The sequence below is a fragment of the Hibiscus syriacus genome, unplaced genomic scaffold (assembly GCF_006381635.1).
Source record: "Hibiscus syriacus cultivar Baekdansim isolate YM2019G1 unplaced genomic scaffold, ASM638163v2 tig00111678_pilon, whole genome shotgun sequence".
NCBI classification, from domain to species: domain Eukaryota; kingdom Viridiplantae; phylum Streptophyta; class Magnoliopsida; order Malvales; family Malvaceae; genus Hibiscus; species Hibiscus syriacus.
Window position 1 is genome coordinate 345,021 of NW_024063153.1, and position 22,471 is coordinate 367,491.

General features: G+C 34.0%; 2 protein-coding genes and 1 pseudogene across 5 annotated transcripts; 2 read left to right on the plus strand and 1 right to left on the minus strand.

The window, feature by feature from the left end:
* The first annotated feature begins 318 nt into the window (after positions 1-318).
* Positions 319-2,742, plus strand: LOC120167461 (transmembrane protein 87A-like). 4 transcript variants are annotated; one of them, XM_039176467.1, is made up of 5 exons: positions 319-596; positions 926-1,844; positions 1,965-2,060; positions 2,229-2,365; positions 2,471-2,742. In XM_039176467.1, the coding sequence occupies exons 1-5, from the start codon at positions 388-390 to the stop codon at positions 2,628-2,630; spliced, it is 1,521 nt and encodes a 506-aa protein (XP_039032398.1). In that variant the 5' UTR covers positions 319-387; the 3' UTR covers positions 2,631-2,742. The 4 variants fall into 4 exon arrangements, with proteins under 4 accessions (XP_039032398.1, XP_039032399.1, XP_039032400.1 ...); XM_039176468.1 differs by having other exon boundaries at positions 2,265-2,365; XM_039176469.1 differs by lacking the exon at positions 1,965-2,060.
* A 303-nt stretch (positions 2,743-3,045) lies between these two features.
* Positions 3,046-4,970, minus strand: LOC120167483 (exocyst complex component EXO70A1-like). Its single transcript, XM_039176488.1, has one exon. It carries the CDS (start codon positions 4,940-4,942, stop codon positions 3,080-3,082), a length of 1,863 nt encoding a protein of 620 aa, XP_039032419.1. The 5' UTR covers positions 4,943-4,970; the 3' UTR covers positions 3,046-3,079.
* A 2,095-nt stretch (positions 4,971-7,065) lies between these two features.
* On the plus strand, positions 7,066-8,969 carry LOC120167443 (annotated as a pseudogene).
* The last annotated feature ends 13,502 nt before the right edge of the window (positions 8,970-22,471 follow it).

Consider the following 22,471-nt stretch of genomic DNA (forward strand, 5'->3'; position numbering starts at 1 on the left):
AATCAAATTCTGCATTTCTTAGCCTCAGAAGAACATGTTCCAAGTTACAGATACAGTGGGATGGGACAGGACAGAAGCATACAGTGTTGGAATTACGTTAGTCTAAGGTTACCGGCTGCACTGGCTTCATTCATATTGTTCTTGCTCTTTTAATCGTCATTCACCATCATTAATAGTAAAAAAAATTAAATCCAGAAAGTCAAACATCCAATGGTCAGGATTAAATCCACTCCATGGTTGCCAGCTTCGACCGCACCTAATAAAAAAAAATCTTATTTTCACAACAGTTTACTTACTTGCTCCTTTAGAAGTCTTTAACAGAAGAACAAAGAAGAATTCCCCATCAGCAGATCCAGCCCAAGTCTCCATCTTTTCTCATTTTTGACAATGTTGAAGCTTCGAAATTCCTTCTTCTTTCTACTCCTTTTGTGCTTCTTCTTCATTTCAATCGGTGACGCTTCGGTTCATGAATACAATGGTGTGAAATTCGTCACTAAAGGCAACGCATTCGTCGTCCATGGAGGCAGCGAAGGCATTTACTCTTCTTTGGATGACCCCCAAAATTTGACTTCCATCATTGGTGAATCTTATATCCGGTAAGTTTCTGCTGATATTAGCTTCTAGGTCTCTTGGTTTTGTTGATAGTTTCAGTGTTGATTTGTTTGAATTGTGTGGGATTTGTAAACTGTTAGGATCTGATAACGAATTAGAACTGTGTTGCAAGACAAATTGATGTTTTTGTTTTTGGAATGAGAAAACAGTGAAAAGATTGAATCTTTTACTAGCCAAAAACAAAAGATCATTTTTCGTTCAAAATTAGGGTTCTTGCTGAATATGAGCTTGCTATGTGTTATTTGCTTGTATTTAGATGTTTCTCATTTTGTTTCCTTCTGAATGCCGGACACTGTGGGTCTTGTTGAACCAGTTTTGAGAAGGTTACATTCCGTAGACCGAAAGAATCGGCTAATGCTAGCTCGAAGCCGATACAAGCAGTTCTTTTTGAGGTCGAAGATAGGGAGACGATAGGGGGTTCGGCTTATGGGGGTCAAAGAGCTGTTTGTTGCACGGCGGATCTTGCGAAACTCGGTGTTTGTGTGGAAGGAGAAGTCATTTATCGTCCTTCCACCATAACTCCGAACTGGCCCAAAGTGTTCGGTGTGGCGTTTAACGGAGACGATGAGGTTGCGACATTACGATATCAGTCTATAAAGGTTGCGAAAACCGGGATGTATAACTTGTACTTCATTCACTGTGATGTGAACCTTAAAGATTTGACTGTGGAAGGGAAAACTGTATGGAAAAATCCTACAGGCTATCTTCCTGGTAGAATGGCACCATTGATGAATTTCTGTATGTTCATGTCACTTGCTTTTGTGATCATCGGAATCTTTTGGTTCTCGCAGTATGCGAGATTTTGGAGAGAGGTTCTTCCTCTGCAAAACTGCATAACATTAGTAATAACACTCGGCATGCTTGAGATGGCTTTTTGGTATTTCGATTATGCTGAATTCAACGAGGGTGGAATCAGGCCGGTTGGGATCACCTTGTGGGCGGTCACCTTCGGTACTATCAAACGTACGATTTCACGGAATATTATCTTGATGGTTTCGATGGGGTATGGTGTTGTGAGGCCTACCCTTGGTGGGCTTACTTCGAAGGTGATAATGCTCGGAGGAACCTTCTTTTTGGCATCCGAAGTTCTTGAATTGGTGGAAAATGTCGGTGCGGTGAGTGATTTTTCAGGAAAGGCGAGGCTGTTTTTGGTTCTTCCCGTTGCGATCTTGGATGCCTTCTTCATTCTTTGGATATTTACTTCTCTATCTGCAACTTTAAGTAAACTCCAGGTATGTTTAAAAGTGAATTCTAAGGATATTTACTTGTCGATCAACACATGCTCATATGTCGCGATTAGATCGTTTGAAATGCTATGATGCAAGTTTAACGATGGTATATCGGTGCAATAGGCGAGAAGGATGATGGTAAAGTTGGATATATACAGGAAGTTCATAAATGCATTGGCGGTAGCCGTTATCGTATCTGTGGGTTGGACATGTTACGAGGTAGTCGAGTCCATTATCTTGGATGTTTTCTTTTGGATGCTTTATCATCAAGCTTAAGTCCGGCATGTAGTTTACGAGAAAGTATTGCAGTCTTGCATGTTTCCAGTATAGGAAGCATGAGATAGAGTACTGAGAAATGTAACAAGTTGTGTATCTCTGTATTTTCAGCTTTATTTCAAGTCGAACGATGTTTATAACGTGCAGTGGCAGAACGCGTGGATCATCCCGGCCTTTTGGCAAGTCTTATCTTTCTCTATGCTATGTGTCATCTGCGTTCTATGGGCGCCGTCTCAGAATTCGACGCGGTATGATCAATATCTTGTCTTTTCTGATATAGTCATGTACCAAGTATTTCATGCACATTACATCAACTTGAGATGCTTATATCTTCTGTTCTGGTCTCGTAACAGGTACGCTTACTCCGACGATGCGAACGAAGAGTTCAACAAAGACGACACCAATTTGACTCTCATACAACCATCGCCAACGCCTTCGAAAGAGTTTAGACCAGTGCAGGGCAGTAATGGAGCATCAAATGGCGGTGATTTAGAAGAAGACAAGACAGAGTGACAAAAATCAGCCATCTTTGAACCTGCTACTGTTTTTGTTGTCACGCAACTTCTTTCATTGAATCTTTGTATCTTTGTTCATCGGGTTATTTGATTTAGTTAAGTTTTTGATCTATGATTTGAAAAGACACTTTATGATATCCCTTAGTTTAAAGGATGCCTAAAAAATGCTTCTTCATATCATTGATGATAGTAAAAAACCAAAAACAAATACAACAATAAACCATATGAACAAATGGTAACAAAATCTAGAATGCGGCAACAAACATGCACAAAGCATTCAGCCACTAGAGGAAGCAACAACATCGGGTCTTTTTTGATCGAATCGGAGAGCTCGGGGCAGCCCCAGGTCCAGCATGCACCGGTTTCTTGCCCAAATATCCTACAAAAAAAAATTGAAAGAATGTTCTTCTAGTTTCTACCACCGCAAAACTACATCAGATCACTTCTTCACTGAGATCTCTTCCTCAGCTGTTGGTGGGATACAGGGTATCCCTCGAAGAAATCCAACACGGCGGTCTCCAAGTCTTCGACCGAATACTTGATGTAATTCTCCGGGTGCTTTCCGCTCTCTATATGGCTCCTGAAACGCCCTAGAAATGACCTATAAGCCGGGATCAACTTCTCGGATATAGAAATCCTTAGTTCCTCCCTCAATTGAGTATCGGGTATCAACCATGTCGCTTGAGTCCTATGAACCTCCTCGAACATGGCGTTGAAAGTCTTAAACCTTTCTCTTAACGCACTCTTCGACACGCCGGAAGAGAAACTCCCACTCACATGCAACCCTTCGTCTCTCAAACAATACAAAACACTCACCCAAGTTGCTCTCTGATAACTCGTCGCCGCCTGCCTAAACTTCCCCGTCAACTTCCTCAAATAATCGTCCCCGATCATTTCCCTCAACTCGGGTGACCCTTTAACCTTTTGAACAATATAATGAACATTATTCATGATAAACAAATGTGCCAAAGAAGCATCTCTATAATGCTTAGACTTTCCCTCTAAATTGAACTGCAAAACAACTATAATCCAAATCAAATGCAAAGCTAAAGGAGTTTTCCCTTCCAACTCGGCAAACTCCATATCCGGGATCGATTGATCACCGGAGTACCTCGAACCCGTCGATGGTTTCGACATTATAAGCTCGATTAAAGTCTGCTTATAATCAGATATCAAACTGATATAATTCATCACATACCTAGTTAAAGGATGGATAGTTCCACCAGGGACAGGTACTCTAGAGGGCTCCCTTAAGATTGCGCTTTCGAATTCGGATAGAATCCCTCGAGCAGCCTCGGCTAACCTTGATAAAATCTCGGCAGCCTGAACTCGAATGGAATCCGATGATTTCGAATCGAAAACCGCCTCGATGTCGGGCAACAAATCCATCAATGCATCATGTAAATCGAGTATTTTGAAAAGCTTTTCAGGGGATCTCCTGCTTATGCTTATGGCTTCAGCGAAACTAAACAACTGAATTGCTGGACCTTTCACTGTTTCCATGAAACAAGCATCATCAATGTCCGTTCCGATGCACTCGAAAATTAGCTCACAAAGCTTCTTCTCACTGGCAAACAAAATCCCAACGCAAACTTTGGCGGCTCGAATCCAACGCCGGATTTTACTCTCCAAAGCTTCCCATTCGAGTCTTTGGATGTCTCCGATACTGAGTTTCTCGATTCCGAGTTTCGAAAAACTCGAATCCATGGCCGATTTCCTGACGCTGCCGTACATTTGAATGCACTCGCGTAAGTACCCAGACGAGATCATCCTCGTCGCAATCGCTTGCAGATCGGAAATCGCCTCCGCTGGCATCAGATCCACTTCTCGGATACTGCTCGTAGACCGGTAAGTGGAGCTATCGGAGGATTCACAGTGCTGAAACTGAAAATGAAGGAGACCGTTGTGGCTGCTATCTTCGTTGCTTACTGTATCGTCTTCTTCGAGCTCGTGGTGAGAAGATGAGGAAAATGAAGACGACGAGGGATCGAAAAGGGAATCGGTTTCCAAAGCAGATGAGTGAGTCATGAGGATGTTGCGGAACTCGTCCTCGAGACGAGCCATTGCGATCTGGATCGTGGAGTTGACTTTTGATTGGTCATAGGCGGCGGCGGCGGAAATTGATGCGTTGGATAAGGACCGCTGGATTTCATCGACAGCTTGTAGGTAAAGATCGGCTTCGTGACGATCTGTTTCGAAGATCATTTTCTCTCTTGCATCCTCCGATGCAGTTGAGTCCCACCGTAGGATTATTTTCTCTGCCGATTCGTAGCCGTTATTATCCTTATTAGGATTCTCCGGCAACTCCATTATTAGCTTCAACTAACGAAAACCTCCCCCAAAACAAAAACTGCAGAATTTACAACAACAAAAAATGAAATCTGGGAACTTTTAAATAAAGTAAAGAATCAAGCTTGGAACTTTTTCCTTATTTTTCTCCAGTAAAAGAAGAAAAAAGGGAAAAGTTTGTGTCTTTGACGGCTGAGGTGGGCCGGAGAGTTTCTTTTATAGGGGAAGAAAAAGGGAAAGGAAAGAGAGTTAATAATGAGATGCGTAAAGTAGGTGGTGGTCTTGTAAGGCTGCAGATGGGATTTTTGTCTGAACCTGGAATTTTTAAAAATAGAAGAAGAAAGTGGGTCTGGTCTATTTTGTGGAATTCTTTCCCATGGTCTTATTATTTTGTTGGACTCTCATTTTTTTTTGACTATTTTCTTTTTGGATAAAATTAAGATTTTGGTCTTTATATGATGTCTGAATTTCAGATTTGATATTCTCATGTGATTCAATCGTTTACTTTTATAGTATCTTTACTTTGTCTAAATAATTAATTATTTCAATTTAAATATTAATTTAATTTAATTTATATAATAATTTTAAAAAATAAATTAATAAGTGAATTTGATTAAATATTCACTTTGATTAATTTTTTTTTTTGAATATTTTGACCTATAATATTTAATTTTAAGACAAAACGGTCCCGTCTTGAAACACTAATCGCTTGTTGACTAACGATTTTCATCCACAGAAGTAATCTTAAAATAAAACGTTAGGATTAAAATACTAAAAAAATAGATACAAAAATGATGATTAATCAAACCTTGAGAGCACTTTTTACATTATACCTTCAAAATTTTGGGTGGTGGGTCGTTTTCCCATTTTAAATATGACTTTATTAAGGCTTCATTTTAAGATTTTAATCGTCCAAGGCCCATCTAACATTCCCAGGCTAGGCTTCCTTCCAAACATAATTTTGAATGAGTTAATAGCACTATAATCCCTAAAACTATATATAAATTTTAAATTACTCTTTAAAGTATTCTAATTAGGTTATCAAACTATGTATTATTTTAAGGGTAAAGTATAGTAATGGTCACTTAACTTTTCTAATTCTTTCATTTAGGTCCCTCAACTTTTAAAACTTGCAATACAGTCCCCAACATTTAGTCTGTTTGCAATATGGTCCCCCAACAGTTATGTCAGGGATCATATTGCAAATGGACTAAATGTTTAGGGACCATATTACAAATGGACTAAATGTTGGGGGATTATATTGCAAGTTTTAAAAGTTGAGGAAGCTAAATGAAAGCTTTAAAAAAGTTCAATGACCATTACTATACTTTACCCTATTTTTTATGTATTGACTCGCAACATATGGTTCCAAGGTCATGCATAAATTCATATATATATATATATATATATATATATATATATCGATCCATGAGAACACAAGAATTCAAATCTCTCTTTTGCTAACTAATCTATTATTGATATCAAGTTTCATCATTCATGACTCATAATTAGAAGACTAAAATTATATAATTAATTAAAGAAAATTATTATGATTATATGTGTGTTTAACTTAAAAATAAGTTGATTTTTAAAAAATATATATAACAAGAGATTCAAAATAAACCAAATTCTATAATAATATTACAAATTTGATTCAAACTTTGACTACGATATTATATGCAATTTCTATAATATGAATTGATTCTCAAACTAATTGATTTAACTATAACTAAGTGATAAGATTATTGTATACTGATAAAGGCTATGAATTTGAATTAAGGAGTTGTGAATGAAAAAAATTGAATTAGAAGTATCACTTTTGTAATGAATCTTTGTAAAACATAATTTGAATTAATTAATTAATTAATCATATATTTATGATGCTACCAATAAATAATGGATTTTCCCTATTTTGTAACGAGGAACTGGAAAACGTAGGACAGGACTATTATTAAACCTAACAATTTTAGATTAAATAACTAGACGTACGAACTTACGAGGAAATCCCATAAACTCTACTCTCATTTTGTTCCTTATAAATAATCATGTAGACTCTCAGCTTCGGCACACCAAGACAATCTCTAAGAGCTAGTTGACTCTCTCTGTTTTTTTTTTGCTGTAGTGTATCCCATAGCTATACCAGTATGGGTTGTGAGCAAATTGGGTACCGAAAATCATCAAGAGTTTGGATTATCGGTGCTGGTATCAGCGGCATAGCTGCTGCTAAACAGCTCTCCCATCATAATCCCATCGTTCTCGAGGCCACTCATTCAATAGGTGGCGTTTGGAAACATTGTTCATTCCCTTCCACCAAGCTCCAAACCCCTAGGTGCGATTTGGAGTTCTCCGACTATCCTTGGCCCGAAAGGGACAATTCGAGTTTCCATTCTTACCTCGAGATCCTGGAGTACTTGCACGGTTACGCTATGCACTTTGATGTGTTGAAGTACGTGAGGTTCGGTTCGAAAGTCGTCGAGATCCGTTACGTCAGTGACGGACTAACTGCAAATTCAGATGGTCCCGGAGACTTTGGACCTCTTTTGAGTGGCCACCCTGCCTGGGAAGTCGCTGTGGAAATATATCCATCGAAAACTGTTTGAGGTTGTTCTTTAAAACATATCACTAATTTGATTTGCACCAAATTTAACTTGTGATGGAATTAACGGAATAACACTACAGTGCATGCAGTTAGGGATAGGGTGAGGATTCTGGTTGGGACAATACCTTAAATTTTATAAGTTCACCTCTAATATAAAACCTTTCGTCTTGCTTGCAGTGGTATGTGTTCGAATTACTGGTGGTATGCATAGGCAAATAAGGGACATACCGAGAATGCCTTCTTTCCCTCCGAACAAAGGCCGAGAAATTTACGGCGGCAAAGTTATGCACACGATCGAGTATTCCAAGTTGGATAAAGAAGCCGCCCGAGAGTTGTTGAAAGGCAAGAAAGTCGCCGTCGTTGGCTACAAGAAATCCGCCATAGATTTAGCTACTGAATGTGCTGAGGCAAACGAAGGTATATGCATACACATATGCATGCATGCTTAATTATAAAATGCACGTGGTCAACAAAGAGAAAGAATAAAAAAAGTCAACTAAGGATTTAAGTGTTTCTCACATGCATATATATACCTACCTAGGAAATTAACAACAGCTAACTACTAACCTCACCATTGTCGTCTTCTTTTTGTTTCCAAAATCAGTCGCTTAGTTGAACTTAACTTCATAAATAGTCATAAAATGCATGTTAGACAGTAAACTTTTAGTACCTTGACGTGTTTTGGTTATACTGTATTTTTTTATAATAAAAAAAGGATCAGATGGTCAACCTAGTACAATGGTGATAAGGACTTTACATTGGACTGTTCCATGTTACTGGATTTGGGGTTTGTCCTTTTCCATGTTTATTCAACAAGGTCTTCTCAGTTTCTCCATCGCAGACCAAACCAAGGGCTGCTCAGGAATTTGCTTTGCCCTCTTTTGCCTCCTCTGGTAATCTTTTGTTTTTATATATAGGGTAAAGTATAGTAATGGTCACTGAACATTTCTAAAGCTTTCATTTAGGTCTCCAACTTTTAAAACTTGCAATATAATCCCCCAACATTTAATCCGTTTACAATATGGTCTCTCAACATTTAGTCCGTTTGTAATATGGTCCCCGATGTAACTGTTGGGGGACCATATTGCAAACGGACTAAATGTTAGGGGACTATATTGCAAATTTTAAAAGTTGGGGGACCTAAATGAAAGCTTTAGAAAAGTTCAGTGACCATTACTGTACTTTACCCTTATTTTAATCATGCTCTTCTATTAGTCTAGCAATTTGCTTGAGCATTAAATATAAGTTTGGATCTATATGGAGGAGCCTCTCCATGTTACCGAGTGATGAATTTTGGTTGTCGGTTATCTCCGGATCGAGCAATTCATCCCGTCTCCGTTCCGAAAGTGTGGATTCCGCCCATTGGACTACATCGGTTCCGCCTTCGTAATGCCTAAGATATTGAGCAGGGAACTTCCCTGTAAGGATCTCAAGGATGAAGATTCCTAAACAATATACATCACTTTTAGGGGATACTTTTCCTCCTTGTGTAGCTTACGGAGTCTTGTACGTGAACAGGGTTTCAGTCCCTTTGGCGTTTACTAACGGGCGATATCCGTAGTCGGAGAGAAAAGGATAATTATCGGGGCCGAGTAGATGATCTAATACCCTGGCGATTCCTTGCACAATCTTTAGTCTTGCAGGCCAATCATGCTCGACTTGGGACGAGTCACGATCACCTATTCGACACAACAATGTAAGGCATACATAGAAAACACAATGTCGAATAAATTCGAGACACAAAGGTCCCTACAACCGTACGATCCGATGAACATTGAAAAATCGAGATACGGAGGCAAAAAGATAAATTTCATACCATGTAAAAGGCAAAGCAAGCTGCCATTTGGAAGGTATTCATTTGGAAATGTATTTTTAGCAGTTTTTGGTCGAAAGTTTAAGGTTTAGGAGAAAATACGGTTATTACCGTTGAACTTGTATGGATTGAAATCAAAGGCAAATCACTGTTTTATTACCAAATCACCTTTGAATTTTAAATATATTTTTTATGTTCGTTTAGTTTATTATTTACGTTTATTGTGATTGCTATTTGGTTAATTGTATTTGTTGTTGAATATTTCTTTTATTATATTGTGCTTCTTGCCGAAGTACCTATGGTTGTGAAAGAACGAACATTTTTTTAACATAGATAGTACTTTTACGTATTTTGATAAATTTGATTTTTATAAGAAAAAAATTACTTTAAACATCAGTATTAGAGAAGAAGAAAAGAGATGAAGGGAAGAGAATACTATACTAACAATCTTCCTTCTTGCAAGTCTCTTGGACCGAATGGTCCACGAATTTCAATTCGGACTGATTTTTTAGAATTAAGTATTTCTATATTAAAAATGGGTTCAGTCTAGTAGGGATAAATTGAGGTTAAAAATTTTCTGATATATTACGAGATAATATTGTATTTATTTCTTATATATTTAGAGATAATTAAAATAATATTATCTTTATATTTTTTAAATTACATCCTTTTATGTATGTTTGTGGGGGTCAAGTCATTGTAACATGATGATTGACCTAGTCCATGAGTAATTTTGAGTTGGTGATTAAAATCGTTGTGTCGAATGTGGGTCTAATCAGATACAACTTGAGCCCATTAATCATAAAAGAGATTTTTTTTTTATTAGAGATTAAATGAAGAAAGACCAAAAGAATAATATTTTTAATGAAGAGTAGGATGTAAAATCATATAATCGTTTAGGTTTTAATAGATTCTTATCAGATCAGGTCAAATCAGATATAGGTCGTGTCAGATCAATTTGATTCGACTAGGATCAGATCGAGTTCGGGTCATTTTTCAGGTTGATTTTAACATTGGATTCAGTTCGGGTTTGGACCGGGTTAATTTCAATTCGGATCGAGGTCAATTCAGGTCAAAACGGTTCAGGTCCGAATCATTTAAATTCCAGGTTAATTCAGGTTCGGCTGGACTTCAGATCGGATCTCGTTCAGATCGAGTCACATCATTGACAGACAAAATTCAGGTCGAATCTTAGCGAGTACTGATTGACTTCAGGTCGAGTCATTTTTTGTTTAATTATTTTTCGTTTTTCATGAATGATGAATTTTAATTTTTAATTATATATGATTTGGAGTAAATTACAAAAAAATAAAAATAATTGTGAGTCAATTTTAATAAAAATTTAATTTTAAGAAATAAATTGAACAAACAAGAAATTAAAAACAAAAATTTAAATAAATTAAACAACACGCATGTACGAGGGATCAAATCAAAATATAAATAAGAATGAGTCAATTTCATATACAAATATAATTTTAAGGACAAAATTGAAGTAAATTACAAAAATATAAATAAGTATGGGTCAATTTCATATATAGATGAAATTTTAAGGACTAAATTGAACAAAGTAATATTTAAATAAATTACAAAACACGTAGAGAGCAAATTCAAATAATTGTAAGATATGAAATTGAAATTAATATAAAAATATAATAAATTGCATTCATTTTAAAAGTTGAATAAAATTTTTATATAATTTTAATATATATATATATATATATATATATATATATATATATCATTTTTAGTTCTAGTTTATCGTATTTACAATGATAATTTCTCTTGGTCTTTTTTCTTGTAAAAGGTATCATGGTTACCGATATTTTTGACCTCTTGGTGCAGGTTTTTTTTATTGGACTTCTTCTCGGTCTTTTATTTTTCCTTAAGACATGGTTGATTGTTTTCTCAATGTCTAGTTCTTTTTTTCGTTTGTACAAGACAATTCGTTAGTTATCGCATATATGTGTCGGATGGGTTGCTATTAAGGGGAGATTGCTTTTTCCGTTGGTCATTTTGGTTCTTCTTCAAGCTTTTCTCCTCCATGTCTAATGCTCGAAGTCGTTGGTGTTTCAATTTATGTACGTTGCTTCACTTGTTAATGATTTTGTTTATTAGGTTATCTCTAAGCGATCATTGTTATATTTTATTTTTGATAGTCATGATTGTGTTTGTTCAGTTTGTATTTGACAAGACGTTTGTTGATACAACTTTCAATAAATGAAATATCCTAGTTATTTTCAATATATATATATATATATATAAACTATACATTATACTTATAAGTATATATATATATATATAGTATACATTATACTTATAACTATATATATTAGTATACATTTTACATTATAAGTATACATTATACAATTAAATAATGACTGAAATGAATGGAAGCAAAAATCAGATTACAAAATAGGAAAACACTTATTGTTGGAGAGGCGCAAGCCTAATTAACCCAAAATATCTTTTGGTACATTAAAAATTCCCGTTATTCCCCCCCCCCCAAAAAAAATTATCCCACCATTTTCCATAAAAAAATCAATCTTTCTTTTAAAAAGCTCATGGGAATATATATATGGTTTATTTTAAATTGATGCTTAAATTTTAATTTTTTAAATTTTCAATCTCAAGTAATTTATCTTTTATATATATTTTAAAAATTTAAGATAAATTATATTTAATTTATTAATTAATTATTATATAAAAAATAAATTAAACTTATCAATATTTAAATTTAATTTTATATAATCTAATAAAATCATGTTCAATAAATAAATTATTTAATAAAATCAATTTAATGATTATAATTAATTATTTATAATATAAGAATTATAATTAATATAGAAAGTAAATTTATTAATTTAGTTATCATAACTAACAATTTGTTTTAATTTTTAAAAAATAATCATATTGATTATCATACTTTATTATAAATTCAAAATCTCACAACTTCATCAAAATTTCACAACTTCATCAATTGTAACTTTTAAGTAAGGTAAATATCATATCAGTTCAATAAAAAATCGGATCATGTACAAGTTGAGTAAATTATATATCAAGTTTACAACATGTCAGGTTGATAAAAGTTGGGTAATATCAGTTATTTATTGGGTTAACTCGGGTTCGGGTTCATATCAGGTCAGGTTCGGTTATCATATTATAATGTTCAATTCGGGTTCAGGTTGTTATCATGTCTAGTGCAAGTCGTAAATTTTAAGGTCCAATTCAAGTTCAACATCAGTTCAAACTCGAATCAATTTCGGATAATCACTACCTAGAGTCAAAAACAATTTTAACTTAAGTCGGTTTCAATTAGTTTTACAAGTCGAGTCAATTTTTTGCATCTCTAATGAAGAGGATGCCATAAGTTGTTATGAGAAAGGTCGCGAGAGAGGTGGAAGATGGCCTTCGGGGAAATTCTGAGAAAATACGTATAAAGCCGTCATTATACGTAGAAAGTTTAACAAGAGAATCAACAGCAACATTCGCTTTGCAACGAATGAGGAGAAATTCTAGCATCCAAGGCTGACATAAGGCGAGGGATAGAACAAATAAGAGCTATGGGATTAGAGTAAGCCGACGGAGAAGATATCAATTTATACGTTTCAGCACAATCAATCTGTCATCGAAAATAGTCAGTCCCATAGGATCATGCTCAGTGAAGGCCTCAAAGATGCCTTAAAGTTCAACTTGTAAAGGAAATGAGAAATATTTACGGAAAGAGCTGAAAGCTTTTCCTTATCTCCCCTTTTTATTCTTTTTTTTTTTGTAATACTCTTAACTCGTATACGTATCCGAATATGAGTCAAAGATGCCACACAACATTTACAAACATACTATAGTTGAAAACCATTACAAATTTGAATTTTAGAAACTTATCAAATTTAATTCTTTCAATAGAATAAAATAACCACGTAAAATCATATTATAATGTTTAAACATCCAAATCAATATCAGTTTCATGCGGTAATTAGACAGTTCTATAATGTTTTCTCTCATAAAGTAAGTTGTCTGATAGTTGTCCAACTTTAAAATATTTCTTTAATCTAATAAAATATAACTTTTAATCTAAAGCACAAAACTTATATTCATATTTTTTCATTCATATTAATATATCTCAAACATTTCTTACTAGTATACATGCCATCTAGAAAATTTAAAAGAGTAGAATGCCATTACTGATACTTGTATTTATTTTTTGTTGATTGATGCCAAGATCCACTCCTAACTTCACTTGCTCTTTTTAACCTACGCATAAAAATCATCACATGCTAAGTATACACTTAGTGAGACATTATAAACAAACTAAGATGATATCAAGTACAAAATAACTTAGTAATATTATAACAACTTAAAATGGTAAACTTGATTTCAAATAAAATCATTAAATATTCAAACTGGCTTATTCAAGCCATTTTTTCCTCATCAGAGACCTGAAAACCATCATCCCATGATTTTGTCAAAACCATAATAATCAATATCAAACAAAAATAATCATATCATATTCTTTTTCACGTTTTATTTCCATAACTAGTACTTTTACGTTTCAGAATTCATTTCCAGATTCAGAACTGATTACCTTACTCATAATTCACTTTCGAATTCGTAACTTTACTTTAGATTCATAATTTAACTTCAGATTCATAGCCCAATGTATATTTAGGAGAATGCAAGGTACTTGAGTTAGACGAGTGTGCGCAATAAGCACTTCAGTGCTATCATCAAATCAGACTATGCTTCCAAGTGCAATCATATCATTAATCATATCATTCGTACCAACGGTGCTATACATAATGTACACAAATGTACCATATCAGAATCAGAATCACTCCACCTCATGGCATGCCAATTGTACCTACGACTCTTAATGCAACATATAATAGGCTTTCTGATCATTTCTTATTCATTTAATAATTATCGTTTCATAATTTAGAATCATTTAAAATTCATCATCATAAAATCATACTTGAGTAGTTCATACCCTAGAGCATCCATAAAGCTTTATAAAAACATAATGGAAATAATCCATTTATAAAATAGAAAATATACTTTAAAATAATACGAGGTTGACTTATCGAGTGTCGTCCTCAATCATAATAATTAAATAAATAAACTGCAATCACTCTGACACTTTATTTATAAATCAACATATAAGCCTCTCACTAATCTTTAGATTTAATCATTTTCTTCCATTTGCTTCAACTACATAATTTATCAAAATTTCATACTCTGGCAATTTGTACTACCTTCAAAGAAGTATTATTATGTATTAATATACATATTTAAAAAATTATTCTGTTTAAATCACTGGAAACTAGACTCGAATAAATATCCAACCACATAATGCACTCCTTCTATTTCAATTTGTACAATTTATAATGAATTTTCAAAGTTGACTTATAGAAGCTATTTTAAACAGAATCTGCTGCCATGTTTTCTGACCAATCCCCGATTAAAAATTTATATCTTTTTGTATACTTCTCGAAATCAATAGTCATTTGTTTTAAACAAAACTATACTTCTATATGAATCCAACGGTATAGAGATCATCCTCTAATCACTTATGTATAATTTATGGTGATTTTCTAAACTTATTGTTCATAACATAAGTATTGGCAGATTTCACTAACGTGCATTTTCAGCTTATTTACTAATTCTATTAGTGCACCAAATTAACCTATATGCATGAGTCACAAAGTTTTATAACATTTAGGAGTCAATTCTTACTATAGTAACTCCGTCACTAGCTCATCGCATGCCAATGTTTGCACGATAACATAAATACGATTAAATATGCACTCACTTGGTGTCCTAAGGTTGTAACCTTCCTTAGTAATCCACGTTTCATCCTTAAGCTTCTCCTTAGCTTTAATATTGTTTGATCTTGAATTCAAGAACATAATCTAAATGAGCATCATTTACACAACATAAATAATTCAAGTCACGTGTTAGAATCTTACTAACATGAGCACATACTAGAAAATAAATTCCTAAAATCTTTCGATGCTCATTCGATATTAGTTCCATGTTACAAAATCTATGTTGGCCTTAACACTTCAAATTGACCATTCAATTTTCCTTTTATCCAAATTTATCCAAACTTCACATAAAGTTCTCAACTTTACATTTTAACAATAATTTATGAATTCTTTTGGAATTCATATCAACTTTTCCATTTTATTCTTAATAGTCCTTTGCCCTTTTACTTCAACTCAAGTCTCAAACAACTTAATTAAAATTTCCAGCATCTAATTTCCAGACCAATACCTCAATAATTTTACTATTACCACTTAAGTCACTAACTTTCTCAATATTTTCCATTTAGTACTCAAACTTTGCCAACTTCCCAAAATAGTCCAATTTCACATTCTAACATCAAATTCATCACTCTAACAATAAATTCCAGTATAGTACAATAACTATTGAACAATTACACATCAACCCCATAACTTTTAAAAATTGCCGAATAGGTCCCCTAACTTTCACAAAATTACACATCAATCCCAAAAATTTTCTAAGACTTTTAGAATCCTTCCTACATCATTTCCAACCCCTACATAATTTTTCCATAATTTTTATCACCTTACAAGGCTTAGGCCGAATGCTTAAAGGCTAGGGTTCCTTTATTTTCACTTGATTCCAATTGATTCAAGCATGAAATCAACCTCTATTTAACATTTTAAGACCTCTATAATCAAACCCCTAACTCAATATCATCAAATCATAAAATTCTCTAAATTAGGGTTTAGGCAAAAAATCACTAATAGCATTTCTAAGTGTTTTGATCATCACACAAACTTGGAAATGATTCTACAAGATCAATAACCTATAAATCCATCATCAATTCATAAAACCCAACATGAACATAAACCCTAAAATTTGGGAACTTAACATTCTGTTGAGTTAATCGATCGACGGAATTAGCCAAGAGGGGGGGTGAATTGGCAATTAAAAATTCGGTGGAAGCTTTTGCAGAAAATTGAAAAGATTTGCACAGCGATTTAGAGTGGTTCGACTTTCTCAATCAAAGTCTACGTCCACTACCTTAGCTATCCACACTAAGGATTTTCCAACAAATTCACTAATTTGTTCTTTCTTTTGAGGCCAAAGAGATAACCTTACAATACCCTCAAGAATATACCCCAATTCTTGAGAACACTCTTTTCCCAAAGAGAAGATTACAAATTTGCAAACTTATAAGGAAAACCTCACAAGGTAAGATGTTTGCACAATTCTAGAACAAGAAAAGAACACTCAAAGATAATTACAAATGAGCACAAATGGTGTTCTTGAAAGCAAAATGAATATTGAAAGGAAAATTGGCTTGATTTGCACAAACTTGGTGTTTGATGCTTTCTCTCTTGTTTCTCTATAATTTCTTGTTGATCAAGGGCTTCAGAACTTGTTTAAATACACCTTGAATCACTTCTGAACGTTGGGGATAATTAATGAAGATAATATAGCCGTTTTAGTGTGAAAACAATTAATTAAACAGCTTGGAGCGTGGGGGGAATCGATTCACCCTCATAGGGAATCGGTTCCCTAAGTGTAAAATTCAAATATTTCGACCGTTGAACAGGGGGGAATCGGTACCCCCTATGGGGGAATCGGTTCCCTCCGAGCATTCTGGAAATCTCGGAGCCAAACCATTCAGGGGGGAATCGGTACCCCCTTGGGAGGGAATCGGTTCCCTTTGAGCAATCTGGAATTTTTGGCTTTGAAATGGTTCGAAATACTTTGAAAGATTATTTTGAAATTGTTTTAAGATTAAAACTTAATTTTACACTTAAGTAAGGATTAAAAATGATTTTTGAAATATTTTGAGTAATGTTTTGATATTCGAATAATTATATCGAATATACTTAGAAAATCATTTTGGAAAATCTTAAAATTCATTTAACTTAATTTGTTATATCGAAATATCAAAATGTTTTCAATAATCTCCCCCTTTTTGATATAACAAAACATTTTAGTAATTTTAAGATTTTGAAATCAAGTTTTGAAATTACTCCCCCTTACTTTAACACTTCTCCCATTTATCATTTTAAAACACACTTAAAACACACACTTCTTAAAACACACACTTCTCCCCCTTTTTGTTAAATCAAAAAGATTCAAAGAAACATGAAAAACATTTAGCCAATTGATTAGGTATATGTATGCATAAGCTGCTAAGATCACAATTAAGAGAAACGTTAGCCATTAGTTCCGTAATCAATATTCATAAATAATGTGATATGGCAAAATTGGTCATTTTGCTAATAATGATGTAAATGATGCAATAATAAATAAATCACACCAAACATATAAGTTCAAACCATCCATAAATCCAAACAAATTCACAATCCAAAAATTCAAACATTCCAAAATATTCAAAATGTTAAAACAATAAGTTTGGAAAGTAAAACATTTAATCACATATCCGGATCAGGAGGAGGAAAACGAGCTCGCATAGCGGCCATTTCGTTAGTGAGGTCATTAATACGTGCGTTGGTTGCTTCATTATTTGTACGCATTTCCCTAAGAATTTCTAATTGTTGAGCTCCCATTGTGGATAAATGGGACTCTATAGAATTAAAGCGCGAATCCATGGTCGCATATCGGTAATCAAATGTCTCCATAAAAGATTAAAAATATGGAGGCATTTGAGTCGATTGTTGTGCTTGCTCTTCGTGCTGCTCCTCGGGCTACTCAGGTTCATCTTCAGCTTCATCGATGTCTCGCATTAATTGCTCAAGCTCGAGATCTTCGTCAGCTTCAGGTGGAGCTTGTGAAGAACTAGCTCCCGGAGTAGTTGCAGAAGATCGAACCCATTCCCCGGTTTCCTTATCCTTAATCCATCCCGCTCTCGTTAAGGAAAGAAGGTTAATTTGTTTCTTAAGAGGAAAAACGTCATCTAGACCGACTCTAAGCCCAGCTTTGGAAAACAGATTACTCAAAATACAACCGTAAACAAGAGATGAACAAAGTTTTTTATTAGGAACAAGATTTACGGTTTCAACAATTTCAGCAAAAATAATATGAGGTAGGTTGATTTTAATATTGTTTTCGAAACAATGTAACCACCAAAGATCTAAGGCTCTAAGAGTAGAATAACGAACTCCAGATGGTCGAAACCACCAAGAAATCATTAGATGGAGAAAACGTTCATGAAGGTCTATGACACTTGCACTATCCCTTCTTTTATAACGAGATCCTAAAACCTGTTTTTCATTTGAAATCCCTTCATTATCTAATCCGAATGTATTGGCTATGTAAGCCGAGTCAATATATAAGAATTGTCCTAGAAGGTAGGAACGAATTCCTATAGTTTCGGTTTCAGTTTCAGTTTGGTCTTTAACATAAACGGCATTAGAATAGAAAATACGAACAAGTTGATGGTAAACGATGGGTTCAAGGTCAAAGAGTTTATCAAATTTCCACTCTTGTAAAAGAGGAAGATATTTAAAATTGATAGCTAACATAGCTTGACGAGAAGGAATACGTTCTTCCCGGATTTTGTAAGAGTCGAAATATTGATAATACCAAAAACGATGATTTCTAGGACCAGGATGATTGAAACACGAATTTTGAATAGTCAAATTAGGATCAATAGGATTAGGATTAGAAATTGGAATAGGTGGAGGATTTGGAGGTGGATTTGGTTGTCGGTGTGAACGACTAGATGAAGACCTAGCACGTTTAGGATTAGACATGGTGAAGGAAATCGGAATAGATTGGATAACCTGCAATTTTAAAAACAAATGTATGCAATTCAATTAATCCCAAAACTCAATTGAGTCCTCAATATTTCAAGGTTCTCTAAATCAATCCTAATGGGCAAAGTTTTTGAAAAACTTTTGAAAAATATGGTTTTGAGAAACAATATATGTATAGTTTTCATAACAACAACATAATTTAATCAAAACACAATGATTTGAAAAACAACAATTTTTTTTTTAAATTTCGAAAATTTAAAATTTTTGGAAAATTTTTGTGTTTTTGATGAAATTAGTTGTAACATCTAGTTTCTAATCACTAAACAATCAATGCCCGATCACTATTTCAACCTAGAACTAATTAAAACTAATCCTATGTTCAAAATCAATGAAATAGATATTTTAGAAAAATTTACCTTGAAAGATGAAGATTGAGGGGATTTAGATGTTGTTTGCACGATTTTAATGATGATTGCAACTTTAGGAGATGATATTTGAAGTGATTTCTGATTAAAATCAATTATTTGAGGCAAGAATGGAGATTTGAGAAATTTAGAGAGAGAATGGCGGAAGGGTTTTGGGGTTTTGGGTGTTCTGGCCCGATTTTAACAGAACCCCAGGGGGTATCGATTCCCCTGTGGGGGGAATCGGTTCCTATTCAAAGGGGGAATCGGTTCCCTCATGGGGGGATCGATTCCCAAAATACTAAAATCCGATTTTTAAGCACACAAAATGCTAAATTAATTTTCTCTAGTGGTATAGGCAACTCATATATTGAAAAATAATTATGTTCAAACAATTAAATTAATCTTTAATCGATATTTGAACATAAAATTAATTTTTCATCAAGAATCATAAACTCCCCCTAACTAATAGCAATGAATGCAATCAAAAATTACTATTATGAGCATTTTTCAGTATTTATTAAAAGTGTTGAATTATTTTAAACACTAAGTGAAGATAGGTCAGTTAAACCTAATTCTCTCCTAAGTGTCCAAAACCTTTCCTTATCTAAGGGTTTTGTAAAAATATCCGCTAATTGATGCAAAGTATCAACAAATTCTAGAACTACATCTTCCTTAGTGACATGATCTCTAATGAAGTGATTTCCAATTTCAATGTGTTTAGTTCTAGAGTGTTGGATGGGATTTTTAGTGAGACAAATAGCACTAGTATTGTCACACTTGATAGGAATAGTACCTACTTCAATTCCATAATCAAAAAGTTGTTGTTTCATCCATAAAACTTGTGCACAATAACTACCGGCTGAAATGTATTCCGCTTCAGTGGTAGATAATGCAACACAATTTTACTTCTTTGAAAACCAAGAAATCAGCATATTTCCAAGGAATTGACAAGTACCGGAGGTGCTTTTCCTATCTAATTTTCATCCTCCATAATCCGCATCAAAAAAGGCATGCAAGCTAAAGCTAGAGTCTCTAGGATACCAAAGTCCTAAACTAGGAGTGTCTTTAAGGTATCTAAAGATTCTCTTAACAGCTAGTAAATGTGATTCCTTAGGACATGATTGAAATCTAGCACATAAGCAAACACTAAACATAATGTCCGGTCTACTTGCAGTTAGATAAAGCAAAGAGCCAATCATTGACCTATATAATTTAACATCTACACATTTACCTCATTCATCTAAGTCAAGCTTTGTTGAAGAGCTCATTGGAGTGTCATGAGGTTTCCCATTTTCCAGTCCAAACTTCTTGAGCATATCTTTGACGTACTTAGCTTGATTAATGAAGATGCCATCTTTTCTTTGCTTGATTTGGAGTCCCAAGAAAAATGAGAGCTCCCCCATCATGCTCATCTCAAACTCACTTTGCATTAGCTTAGAAAATTCTTGGCAAAGAACATCATTAGTAGAACCAAATATTATATCATCAACATAAATTTGAACTACTAATAAATCTTTACCTTTATGCTTTAAAAACAATGTAGTGTCAACCTTTCCTTTTGAAAAACCTTTTTCAATTAAAAAATTTGACAATCTTTCATACCAAGCTCTAGGAGCTTGTTTTAAACCATAAAGAGCTTTTGTCAATTTAAGAACATGATCTGGAAATTTTGAATCTTCAAAACCTGGAGGTCGTTCCACATACACTTCTTCTTTTATAAAACCATTTAAAAATGCACTTTTAACATCCATTTGATATAAATTTAAATTCATGAAAAACATGCAAATGCTAATAACATTCTAATTGCTTCCATCCTAGCTACGGGAGCGTATGTTTCATCATAGTCTATGCCCTCTTCTTGAGTATACCCTTGAGCAACAAGTCTAGCCTTGTTTCTCACTATATTACCACTCTCATCAAGCTTATTCCTAAAAACCCATCTAGTACCTACAGTAGATTTATTACTAGGCCTTTCAACTAATGTCCATACTTTACTTCTCTCAAATTGATTTAACTCTTCTTGCATAGCCATAATTCAATGTTCATCATTTAATACTTCTTTAATATTCTTAGGCTCTATGCATGAGATAAATGCAACATAATTACAAATATTTCTAAGAGAAGATTGAGTTGTTACCCCTTTTGATGGATCACCTATAATTTCACCATCCTTGACATAGTTGTACTCTCTTGGGTAAGATACTTCCCTTTCTTCAATGGTTGGATTCTCAAGAGGATCATGAGTTTCCTCATTTTTCGTTTCTTCCTTTGATGATGGTTCTCCAATGTCATGTCTAACGTCATTTGTATTTGTAACAACTACATCATCATTCACACAAGAATCCTTCCTCGGAAGGGGATTATCATCGAAAACAACATGTATAGACTATTCTACAACTAAAGTTCTTTTATTAAATACACGATAGGCTTTAGAATTTAAGGAATAACCCAGAAAAATTCCTTCATCACTTTTAGCGTCAAATTTGCCAAGGTTTTCTTTACCGTTGTTTAAAACAAAACATTTACATCCAAAAGGATGAAAATAACTAATGTTAGGCTTTTTATTTTTGAAAATTTCATATGGAGTTTTCTTTAAAATTGGCCTAATCATTACTCGATTTACAACATTACAAGCGGTATTTGTGGCTTCTGCCCAAATATATTTTGGCAAATTATTTTCACAAAGCATGGTTTTAGCCATTTCTTCTAAAGTTCGATTTTTCCTCTCAACAACTCCATTTTGTTGAGGGGTTCTAGGTGCTGAAAAATTATGGCTAATACCGTTAGAGTTACAAAATTCAGTAAATCCAATATTTTCAAATTCAGTTCCATGATTACTCCTAACACTAGTTATAGAGTAACCTTTTTCATTTTGGATTACTTTTGAAAATGTGATGAATTGTTCTAATGCTTCATCTTTAGTATTTAAAAATAGAACCCAAGTATATCTAGAATAGTCATCTACCAAGACAAATGCATATTGTTTTCCACCCAAGCTAGTAGTTCTAGTTGGCCCAAAAAGATCTAAATGGA

Coding starts and splice junctions, on each gene's coding strand:
- LOC120167461 (XM_039176467.1), top strand. CDS start 388: ATGTTGAAGCTTCGAAATTCCTTCTTCTTTCTACTCCTTTTGTGCTTC. Junction 1,845..1,964: donor CAACTTTAAGTAAACTCCAG/GTATGTTTAAAA, acceptor TCGGTGCAATAG/GCGAGAAGGATGATGGTAAA. Junction 2,061..2,228: donor TGGGTTGGACATGTTACGAG/GTAGTCGAGTCC, acceptor CTGTATTTTCAG/CTTTATTTCAAGTCGAACGA.
- LOC120167483 (XM_039176488.1), bottom strand. CDS start 4,942: ATGGAGTTGCCGGAGAATCCTAATAAGGATAATAACGGCTACGAATCG.